We start from the raw sequence: 12085 nt of genomic DNA, 5'->3' as shown, positions 1-12085 counted from the left end.
ATGGCTCTGGGTAGGATTTGGAAATTTTGGACGGTGCTGGTGTTGTTGTCCGGGACCCTGAGTCTGGGCTGTGAGAGGCTGCACTTACAGCAAGTTCTCAACACAGAGACTCTGAGCAAACTGCATGAAATGGTGAGTTTCAGCTGATCGGAATCTCACTGGGTCTGCTCCCGGCTCAGTGTCAGATCAGGGAGAAATAGCTTTTAATTTTGTGTCGTTCCCGCTCAGTGATTCTCCAGGATCTCAGTTTCTGGGAGTGAATGTAACCGGGACTGTTCTCTCTCCTCAGGGCGGTCCCTTTCCCGGACACTGTTTAAGGCAGAGGTTCTCCCTGAAAACCAAGCCCTTGGACCTGGTGAAACTTTCGGATGGAGTGGGGGTGAGTTAAAACTCGATTCATTTTATTCAGACTGTGATTTTACAGAAAGTATGTGTGAGATTAACAACACGATCAGAGAGTTCACATCAGAAAATTGAACCGCAGCGATTTCTCCCACTGTGAAAATCTTTACCTCCAGGTTTCAACACTTCAAATCTCCTGACGTCTACTTCACCCCTTGATATTAGGTCAAACCCTCTACCGAGCTCATCCATCAAACCATTTCCCAGCTCATCACAAAAACTATCTCTATCCACATTCCTACTCAAACCATCTTGTTTTCTTCATCGCACGCTTCCCTCTCACTGGCTTGACCTGGGTTTTCACAGCTTAGAACATCGAATAACACAGCACAGGAACGGGCCCTTCGGCCCACCATGTTGTGCTGAATATGACGCCAACCTTAACTGATTCCGTCTGCATACCGCTGGTCCATATCCCTCCATTTGATGTGCTTATCTAAAAGTCTCTTAAACGCACTCATTGTATCTTCCTCCACTACCTCACTTCACTGTGTGTCCCAGACTTAAAATCTCCTAACATCTACTTCACCCCTTGATATTAGGTCAAACCCTCTACCGAGCTCATCCATCAAACCATTTCCCAGCTCATCCGAAAAACCATCCCTATCCACATTCCATCAATCCATCTTGTTTTCTTCATCCCACACTTGACGCTTACTGGTTTGATCTCCTTTTTCACAGGTTAGATCATAGAACAATACAGCACAGGAACGGGCCCTTCGGCCCAATATGTTGTGCTGAACATGAAGCCAATTTGATCCCATCTGCACACCCTTGGTCCATAACCCTCCATTCCTTGCATATTAATGTGCTTATCTAAAAGTCTCTTAAACGCCCCTCTTGTATCTGCCTTCACTACCTCACCTCACAGCATGTCCCAGACTCCTACCACTCCCTGTGTAAAAACTTACCCGCACGCCTCCTTTTGAAGTTTGAGCTTAAATGCAGCGTTTTAGGTTTAGATGTTTCAACTCTGGGAGAAAAATGTGTGACTGTCAACTCTATTTATGCATCTCATTATTTTATAGACTTCTATCACGTCTCTCGTCAGCCTCCACCGCTCCAGAGAGAACAACCCGAGTTTTTCCAATCTCTCCTTTTTGCTAATTCAGGCAGCATCCTGGGAAACTTGTTCTGCACCCTCTCCAATGCCTCCACGTTCTTCCTGTAATGTGGCGACCAGAATTCAATGCAATAGTCTACCTGTGGCTTAACCAAAGCTGCAACTTGACATCCTGATTCTTCTACTCAATTCGTTGACCAATAAAGGCAAGCATGCCATACACCTTCTTTACCACCCCTCTACTTGCGGCCACTTTCAGGGTGCAACAGACTTGAGCCCCAAGACTCTGCTGTACATCAATTCTGTTCAAGGTCCTGCCAATAACTGAGTACTTTTCCGTAACATTTGATCTCCCAAAGTGCAGCACCTCACACTAACGTGGATGAAAGTCCTTCTACCATTTCTCTGCCCATATTTGTAGCTGATGTATATTATGCTATATCATTTGATAACCTTCTATCCACAACTCGATCAATCTTTGCATCATCTGCAAACTTACTACCCCAGCCATCTACATGTTCATCCAAGTCATTTACATATGTCACAAACAGCATAGGTCCCAGTATGGATCCTGGCAGAATACCATTAGTCACAGACCTCCAGCATGAAATACATGTTCCACACGACCCTCTGCTTTCTGTGGACAAGCCAATTCTGAATCCATGTGGCCAAGTCATCATGGATCCCATGCATCTTAATGTTCTGGAAGAGCCTACCATGAGGCCCCTTGTCTAAAGCCTTATTGAAATCCATGTAGACAACATCCACTGCTCTACCCTCATCCATCACATTGTCAACTTCTCATAAAATAAACCATGTTAGTAAGACATGTCCTGCCCTGTACAACGCCCCTACTTCAGCCACAGTTTCCCAAATGCCCGTTCGTCCTATCCCTAAGCAATCTCTCCAATATCTTCCCAACCACCGATGTGAGACTCGCCGATCTGCAGATTCCTGGATTGTCCCTATTTTTCTTATTGAACACAGGAGCAACATTACCTACTCACTGGTCCACCAGACCCTCTCAAGTGGCTATCCCCCTGGTTATCCAAGGTACCCTTACCTTGCCATCCTTTCTCCTTACTGGAACACACTGGTGCTGAAATCTCATCAGCGGGTCTTTAAACAACTCCCACATGTCAAATGTGGACCTGCCTGCTGCCGCCTTACTCAACCAACACTCCCTAGCACCTGCCTAATCCTGACATAGTTTGCCCTCTCCCAGTTTTGTTCTTTGCTGCAAGGTCCAGATTTAAACCATATTCACAGCTATCTTAAAACTGTTGGTTTTTCAATTATTTTCAAAACGGTGACAGTTGGTGGCTGTTGGTAGGGGGTGAAGGTGTGAGGGAGGGAGGGTATGTTGCAGTAGAATAACCCTATCACAGTCATTGCACATATCTTATTTCTCATCTCTGCCTGTATTGTCTCTGTTTTTCACGCTCACATTCCACAGAGTTCTTGTAAGTTTCTCAAGTTATCTAAATCGAAGGCACTATAAAAATTTCACTTCCACTATCTCCTTACTCCCATTGCGATCATAAATGCAGGTGGTACAGCCCATCAGTGTGTCCAGTTCATGCCATGTCTATACTCTATTTGAGTTTTCCTTGTTTGCTTTTCCCATTGTCATGACCTGTCCCATCCACTTAAATAATTTGACTTGTTTCCCCTTAAGTGCATCTACAATCTTCACCACAGCACTGGCCACTGAATTGTGAATTGGCACATAACCTTGAGCTGACGCAGAAGGACATTCAACAGGGCTGTCACTGAGAGTCATTTTCGCCTCCTTAAAATTCAACTGTCGCACTCAACAAACAATCCCCTTCCTGCAACCTGAATCACTGCATCTGGGCTTCTGTTCCCAGGTGACACTACATATTTCTCACTGTCTCTGATCTTTCTATGTCATGTCCAAGTCCAAAATAACCAACATCCTTTGCCATCCTTGCCATGCCATGGCTTTTTTCTGGCTCATTAAAGTTCGATTTTTGCACTATTTAATTTTATTCTTTGCAACAGCAACTTGAGATGAATTCAGTACAGAACAGTCAAAATTCATGTTCCATCTTCTGTGAATAAGTAAAAGACCACCTCCTTATCTGTGTATTCTCTTCTCAATTTTTCATCAACCTCCCTCTTTCACATGATGTTTGATACCTTTGTTTTCTAAATAATGTAAATGCAAATTAGTTTCATTCTTCAGCCATGTCCTCTATACTGCAGAGAAAATTATTCATTTTGCTTCTTTAACACCCAGTTTTCCTTGTACAAACAATTTTCAAAAATATCGTTGCCTTCCTTCTTGTGTTTTGTACCAATCAATCTCCAAACATTTTGCGTACCCTCATTTATTTGCGAGTTCTCCCATCTGATTGAGCCTGTTTCCTTGTATGAAGAACTGAATGTTAATTCTTCAGAATCAATCCTGTTTAACTGTGATTTCTCCAATTCTAAGTTACTGAAACCTCCAACTCCTTTTCGACTGCCTCCCATGTCCTTGTGTCGAATCCATGGATTTAAAGACTCGCATTCCTTATTTTTCATTGATCTGATCAAGTTTGATTTGTATGTACTTTTCCTAGAGCCCTTTTAACATACTAAAACTAAGCATCTGTAATTTGACATTTAATTATTATTTGCTTATTGTAATATTTAATCTAACATGAGCCCAAATGAATGAGACTAAAGTCTTCATCCTAATCTTGTGTATTTTGCTCAGACTCTGGACAGGATTGAGATTATCCATCAAACCCTGCACCACATCAACAAGATCTACAGCATGAATCTGGGTTCAGTACCATGGGCCTGGGACAAGGTGGAAAACTTTCGTCTTCTCCTGGGGCAACAGCTGAGAGAGTTGCAAGACTGTCTGAGGAAACCTGGATCTGACCACAAGTTGAAGAAAAATGCTGCGATTCAACATTACTTCAGGAAACTGGAAAAGTTTCTCAAACACAAGGTATGACAATTCAGAACTAATTGTGTAATTCCTGGCAAGCAATACATTTTTCAACACTTAAGTTGACTTATTCCCTAATGCATTTACTTGAATATTTTACCTTTTCAGAAATTCAGTGAATGTTCCTGGGAAATCATCCGCGCTGAGACCAGAGCCCGTTTACAACAGTTACTTTTCATTATGGCACAAGTCAGCAAAAGAAACTGAAAAGAACATTTACTACACACCAGACCAATGAATATTTATTTCAATGACTTTCCATTGAAACTATTTATTTCTGCTTGGAAGAAATGTTGTGTCACAAACGTACAATGAGAATGTTAGTCGGACTATTTATTCTAATTCACTGTTATTTATTGTTGTGATATTTTCTTTTGATGCAATGTTAAAGATTCACTGTGTGTGCGGTCTGTTTTGGAATGTCAGACTGTCAAAGATATGTACTTGCACTACAGCGAAGTCTCAACCATATTGACCTTGGCACTTATGAATTCGTATTTGCTAATCTTGGAAACCATGTCAGTTATTTTCATTTGTGTACTTTTATTGAGATGCTATCTTAATTTATTGAAATGGTTCTGTTTTATAGGATGTGTTAGTTAACTTAAAGATGTTAATTTAATACTATTTATTATACATTGGGAAGCACACTATTTTTTCAACTGTTAAATTTTATACTGAGTAACGGCTCAATGATATAAATAAAATTGTTTTAACAATATTACACATCTTTATGAACTGGCATTTATTTTTGATTTCTGTCATTTAACCTTCTGACACTGAGTATAAATGCAGTGGGTATTTCTGTCTGAAGCCTGTTGCTCCTAGTCCTCCTCATCTCCAACATCAATTTTGCTATATCAAATTGTCCTTACTCCTCTGAGCCACAAATCCATTTTAAACTACACTATCCCATGGTCATCTGGAAGCCTCTATCCCTCCCTTTCCCTCAGACTCCATTCCCTCCCCAAAACCACCTCCCATTGCATATTGACTATTCCTCCTTACCTACCACTCTCTGATGCTGAACACATTGTACACAGCAATAGTCACAGTTTTATATCATTGTGTCCCCACCTTAATGAATTTCAAGCATTACATGCCGTTGAACTCTTCCCCTGTTGCCATCATCTCCTTGGAGAAGAGTCCTCTCTCCATACCACAGATCCTTTAGCCCACCTCCAACACTGCCCCACTCCCTGGGCCTCTCTCTCAGGCCTTCTACCAGCAATCCATCTGTTCTTTGAGAAGTATTGACATGACATCAGTTGCGTCAGTTTCTCTGACCCCTCACCCATTCCAACCTATCTTCCCAGGAACATAGTACACTCCATGCTCACAAATCCAACCCTTACACTAAATATTAAGGGTTGTGCTTTTGCATACTGACCTCGAAGTTGCAGAGGCTGAAGACCAGCTCTGAGATGCTTCATTCTATCTCGTCCTGAAACATGATCCCACCATGCAACATCGGACCATTGTGTCAACTATGGTTAGCAATGTTATTTCAGCTGGCAATCTACCCCCCTGTCACTGCCTCCAAAAAACTGTTCATATCCCAACTCCACAAAGCCCACATCTACCTCCTTCCCAAATTTCACAAACAGATCCAGATTATGGGATCTTGCAGCTTCATTTTACCATGGACATGTGATCCGTTTACGTGTCCATCTGCCACCAGGATGGTCTCAGAACTCTCCACTTCTTTCTGGAAAAAAGCACTGAACTGTCCACCCTCGTCCACCTGGCCAAGCTTGTCCGCCCTCTGAAGAACTTCTCTCTTCCACTCTTTCACTTTCTTCAGGTCAAAGGGATGGCCATGGAGACCCATATGGGCCCCAGTTATTCCTGCCTCTTTGTACAGCATGTGGAAAATTCCTTGTTCCAATCCTAATCTGGTCCCCACCCACAACTCTTTCTCCAGTATTTTGATGATATCATTAGTGCTACTTCCTTCTCTGGTCACGAATTGGAACAGTTTATTGATTTTGCTTCCAATTTCCGTGCCACTCTCACTTTCATCTGGTCCATTTCTTGACTCCTGTTTTCCCTTCCTTAACATCTCTGCTTCCACTTCTGGGAAAGGCTGGCCACCCATATCTACTACACTTCTGCTGACTATACGTCGTTGCACTTATGCTGACTATACATCCTCTGAAACCCTGCTTCCTGTAAAGAATCTATTCCACCCTTCCGTTTCCTCCATCTCTTTCACATCTATTCTCATGATGCTAACATTGACAAGGGAGCCCCCAAACCGTTCACCTTCTTCATCAATCAAGGATTCCCCAACAACGTTGTTGATAGGGCACTCAAACAGGTCTGACCCATCTCCCATACTTTGGTCCTCTCTCCCTCTCTTCCCTCCCACTACAGAATAGGATTGCCTTTAACCTTACCTACCATCCCACCAGCATCCAAATCCAGACGATCATTAGCCAACATTTCCAGCATACTCAGTAAGATGTCACCATCAGACACATATTTTCCCCTCTACTCCCTTGTCAGCCTACTGTGGCCTCCATTCCCTCAAGAACACCTCAAATGCCTCTTTCTTCACTCCCAACACTGTGCCCTCCATAACCCCATGGTACCTACCCCTGCAACTGCAGAAGGTGTAACAACTGCCCATTTGACTCCTCCCTCCTCAGTATTCAAGGACCCAAGGATGCCTTCCAAGTAAAGCAGCACTTTAACTGCATTTCACACAATCTAGTCTACTGCATTCACTACTCACAATGTGCTCTACTCTACACAGGAGAAACAAAGTCTAGACTGGGTGACTGCTTCACAGAACATCTGTTTTCTGACTACAAAAAAGACCCTGAGCTTCCAGTTGCCTGCCATTTTCACACACCATCCTTTTCCCTGGCTAATTTGGTAGTGGGCATGAAGTGGAAAATCTGGTGGCAGTTACGGTGAAATGGAATGGGTGACTCAGGTGAAGTGAGAATGGTGATGACAAGAGCAACAGCAACCCAGTATAGATAGGGAAAGCAGACAAATAGTGTCATAGAGATGTACAGTGCTGAAACAGACCCTTCACTCCAACTTATCCTTGCTGCACAGATATCCTAAATTAACCTCATCCCATTTGCAAGCCCTTGGCCCATATCCCTCAAAACCCTTACTACTCATGTACTCATTCAGTTGCCTTTTAATTGTACCAGCATCCATCACTTCCTTCGGCAGCTCATTTCATACATGCACCACGCTTTGCATGAAAAAGTCGCCCCTTTGGTCCCTTTTAAATCTTACCCGTCTCGCTCTAAACCTATGCCCGTTAGTTTTGCAATCCTTCGCTCTTGCTATTTCCCATATTCATGTCCCTCATGATTTCCTTAACTTCAGTGAGGTCATCCCCCTCAGCCTCCAATTTTCCAGGGAAAGTAGTCCCATTCTTTTCAGCTTCTTCCTGTAGATCAAACCCTCCAATTAAGGTGACATCCTTGCAAGTCTTTTCTGAACCCTTTCAAGTTTCACAACATCCTTCTGATAGGAGGGAGACCAGAATTGAGCGCAATATTCCAAAAGTCGGTTAACCAATGTCCTGTACAACTGCAACATGACCTCCTGAATGCTCTGACCAATAAAGGAAGGCATGCCAAAAATCTCCTCCACTATCCTATCTACCTGCGACTCCACTTTCAGGAACTATGAACCTGCATTCCTAGGTCACTTGGGTCAGCAACACTCCCCAGGACATTACCATTAAGTGTATAAATCCTGCCCTGATTTACCTTTCCAAAATGCGGCACCTCATATTTATCTAAATTAAAATCCATCAGCCACTCCTCAGCCCATTGTCCTATCTGATCATGATCCTGTTGTACTCTGAGGAAACATTCTCACTGTCGAGTACACCTCCAATTTTGGTGTCATCTGCAAACTTGCTCATTATACCTCATGTGTTCACATCCAAATGAAAAATAGCAGATTACCCAGCACCGATCCTTGTTGCACACCACTGGACACAGGTCTCCAATCCGAAAAGCAACATTCGACCACCTTCTGTCTCCTTCCTTTGAGCCAGTTTTGTGTCCAAATGGCTAGTTCTTTCTATATTCCATGTGGTCTAACCTTGCTCACCAGTCTACCATGGGGAACCTTGTTCAACACCTTACTGAAGTCCATATAGATCATGTCCATTGTTCTGCCCTCATCAATCCTCTCTGTTACTTCTTCAAAAAACTCAGTCAAGTTGGTGACAAATGATTTTCAATGCAGAAAGCCATGCTGACTATCTCTAATCAGTCCTTGCCTTCCCAAATATATGTAAATCCAATCCCTCAGGATTCCCTCCAACAACTTGCCCATCACCAATATCAACGCTCTGTTGTTCCCTGGCTTTTCCTTACCATCTTCCTGAAATAGTGGCACCACGTTAGCCAACCTCCAGTCTTCTGACATTTCACGTACGGCTATCAGTGATAGAAATATCGCAGCAAGGGCCCAGAAATCATTTCTCTAGCTTCCCACAGAGGGTACACCTGATCGGATCCTGAGAATTTATCCACCTTGGTGCATTTTAAGACATCCAACACTTCCTCCTTTGTAATCTGGACATTTTTCAAGATTTCACCATCTATTTCCCCACACTCTATATCTTCCATGTCCTTCAAAGTGCACACTGCTGCCAAATAATCATTTAGTATCTCCCACATCTCATATGGCTCCACATGTAGGCTGCCTTGCTGATCTTTGAGGGGTCCTATCCTTTTCCTCGTTAACCATTTATCCTTAATGTATTTATAAAGTCCCTTTGGATTCTCATTAACAGTATGTGCCAAAGCGATCTCAGGTCCCCTTAATGTCCTCCTGAATTTCCTCTTACATATACTCCAACTGCCTTTATAGTCTTCTGAGGATTCACTTGCTCTCTGCTGTCTATACCTGACAGTTGATTTCTTCTTTTTCTGAACCAAAACTTCAATTTATCTGGGCACTCAGCATTCCCTACACCTACCAGCCTTGCCTTTCACCCTAACAGGAACATTCTGTTTCTGGACTCTTGTTGTCTCATTTCTGAAGGCTTCCAATTTTCCAGCTGTCCCTTTACCTGCAAACATCTGCCGCAATCAACCTTGAAAGGTTTTGCCTCTTAATGTCAAAATTGCCCTTCCTCCAGTTTGCAACTTCAACTTTTAGTTCCAGTCTATCCTTTTCCTTTACTATTTTAAATCTAATTGAATTATGGTTGCTGACCCTAAAGTGCTCACCCAGTGACTCCTCAGTCACTTGACCTGAGCTATTTCCCATGAGTAGGTCAAAATTTGCACCTTCTCTGTTCGATACAGAATATGGCAGTCTCAATGTATGTTTGGAATGTTAAAATCATTGACCATTACCACCTTATTATTCTTACAGATTACTGAGAACAAAGACATCCGATTTGCTTGTAGATCAAAAATCTCTCCATCTTAGACTTGAATATATTCAATGCCACCACCATTGTATGGAGTAGAGATGTTTCGAGATTAAGAATTCTCTGACCACAGAATAAATATCCTCATTTCCATCTTAGGTTGAGAATGTTCCTCTTCAACAGTGCCCTTAGTTATCGTTACCACAAAGTCAAAAATATCTTCATCCCATTTGTACACTCAGGTATCCTCAGGTCCTTAATTGTTTCAGTAAGTTCACCAGCTTTTTCTGCGAAACTGCTATAACTGGAGGCCCAGCCTATGAAAGCTTTTCTCATCAGACAACATCTTCGTTTCAGGAATCAACCGACTGAAGCTGCCCTGAACTGTATCTGATGATGGTATATCTTATTTAAGTAATGAGCCGAAACATTATTTCATCAGCACACAGTGTCTGGTTGCACGAATATACTATGCAGTGGTCACAATTCATCCTTGTTTCTTCACCTTCCTCCTTGTAACAAGGCACGGGTGTGTCACTGGCTGGGCTAGCATTTGTGGCTTGTCCCTAGTTGCCATTGAGAAAGTGGTGGAGTGTTGTATTCTTGAACTGATGCAGTCCATGTGCTATAAGTTGACCCACAATGCTGTATTTAAGAGGAAACTCCACGATTTTGACCTAATGACACGAAACGAATGGTGATTCATTTCCAAGATAGGATGGCTTGTGGCTTGGTGAGGAACTTACTCCTGCCAGTATTCCCATATATCTACTCTCGTCACTTTTGTTAATGACAGTGTTTTTGGGTTTAGAAAATGCTGTCTTGGGGGCTTTGTTGCATTTCTGCAATGAATCTTGTAGGTATTAGACATTGATTCCACAGACTGGCCGTGGTGAAGGGAGTTTTATTTTGTGGATGTGGTGACAATTCTTCTCAGCAATATGGACACCCTCGCATTTTCCCCATTATAATCCAATTACATAATTTTACCCACTGCCTGAACTGATTGATTGCTCTTTGGATAATTTGTATGTCCCACTCACAAATTGTTTTTTTCATCTTCCTTTTTGAAATCCGCAATTTGGTGAGCCCATTCAATCAAACCATTAACAAAGATGGTGAGTATTTAAGAGCCCACCAATGATCCTTTGACATTCCACGAAGAGACCCACAATCAATGTCATAAATCCAGGTTTCCTTCTCTTTATTGTATTCCATTTGGTGGAAGCTTTCATCACAAATTGCTGAACAAATTTCCTTCATTTGAAGTATCCAGTTTTCAGTGGTTTGTTTTGGTTGGTACCCGATAAGTGCTTTGCTCTTGAACGGTGTTACCGTTAATAAAAGTAGATTTAAAAAAAAACACAGCAATCTGGTCGGACAGATAAAACTGTTCTACCTCAGGATTCAGGCATTGCCTTTACAAAAGTTTGGGGGCCTTCGAGGGTGAGACAGAAACTCGCCTTGAGAGTTTGGGTGTGAGGACAGCAACATGCATTTCTGAAAGTGTTTGTAAGGTCCTTTTGTAATTGTCAAAGTACAGTCGCTATGCTCCAACGCAACGTAAAATGGTCGAGTATATTTAAAAAGCGATGATGAACAACTTAAATCCAAGAATGATTTTTTTCAGGTGAACTTATTTTCAGTTCCGATTACAAACAGCAACAGTTAATTATACAAATGAATGTTTCAAAGCATTTAAAATATAACACCCGCTCTGAAAGTGCGGATGCAGTCCCAGCTAAAAGTGACTTGGAGGCATTTCCTGTCTCACCGGGATATCCCGGGATATCACTAACACTTTCCCAGATATTCCTCATCCTGGCCCCCTCTCAGTCTGACCCGCTCTGTTTACAAACTCCCCTCCCTTTCGGAAATGACAAAACGCGTCACTTTCCCTGAGACACTTTCACTTTGGAGCGAATTGACACGAGGTTCATTTCCAGGGAGAATCTGACATGGACACTATCCCGGGAGAGAGAGCAGACAGAAACGATGAAAGGGAAGGGAACGGGATCACTTTCGGAGTCGGATTCGGACCAGATCTTGATGATTTCACTCCGACTCTGAAAATGGTTCCAGAATCCCAGCGGGAAATGAGAACCTTCCTCCAGTGAGGGAGCGGATTGTGATCCAATTGAATGTGAGCGGAGACAGGGAGCAGCAGCCGGTGAGCCAGGCCTGTGAGCCGGGCTCCCTGTCATCTCCAACCCGGGATGTGGGAACGGGACAAGCGCGATGTGAACACACCGGGACACGGGGGATTCCCGCAGTCGGGGGTCTCTATAAT

The 12085-nt window shown here is 42.8% G+C and overlaps 1 protein-coding gene across 1 annotated transcript; it reads left to right on the top strand.

Annotated features, from left to right (window-relative positions):
* On the top strand, positions 1–4637 carry LOC140465586 (interferon alpha-F-like). Its single transcript, XM_072561125.1, has 4 exons — positions 1–132; positions 290–379; positions 4191–4430; positions 4539–4637. Exons 1-4 carry the CDS (start codon positions 1–3, stop codon positions 4635–4637), a joined length of 561 nt encoding a protein of 186 aa, XP_072417226.1.
* The last annotated feature ends 7448 nt before the right edge of the window (positions 4638–12085 follow it).

The sequence above is a fragment of the Chiloscyllium punctatum genome, chromosome 42 (genome assembly GCF_047496795.1).
Source record: "Chiloscyllium punctatum isolate Juve2018m chromosome 42, sChiPun1.3, whole genome shotgun sequence".
In the NCBI taxonomy this organism is placed as follows: Eukaryota; Metazoa; Chordata; class Chondrichthyes; order Orectolobiformes; family Hemiscylliidae; genus Chiloscyllium; species Chiloscyllium punctatum.
Note: the sequence above shows the minus strand (reverse complement) of the source record. Positions and strands in the feature narration are given on the sequence as shown.

What these genes read in the sequence shown, in the direction of transcription:
- LOC140465586 (XM_072561125.1), top strand. Translation starts at nt 1, where the DNA reads ATGGCTCTGGGTAGGATTTGGAAATTTTGGACGGTGCTGGTGTTGTTG. An exon ending in TGAGCAAACTGCATGAAATG is followed by an intron (nt 133 to 289) that starts GTGAGTTTCAGC and finishes CTCTCTCCTCAG; the next exon opens with GGCGGTCCCTTTCCCGGACA. An exon ending in AACTTTCGGATGGAGTGGGG is followed by an intron (nt 380 to 4,190) that starts GTGAGTTAAAAC and finishes TATTTTGCTCAG; the next exon opens with ACTCTGGACAGGATTGAGAT.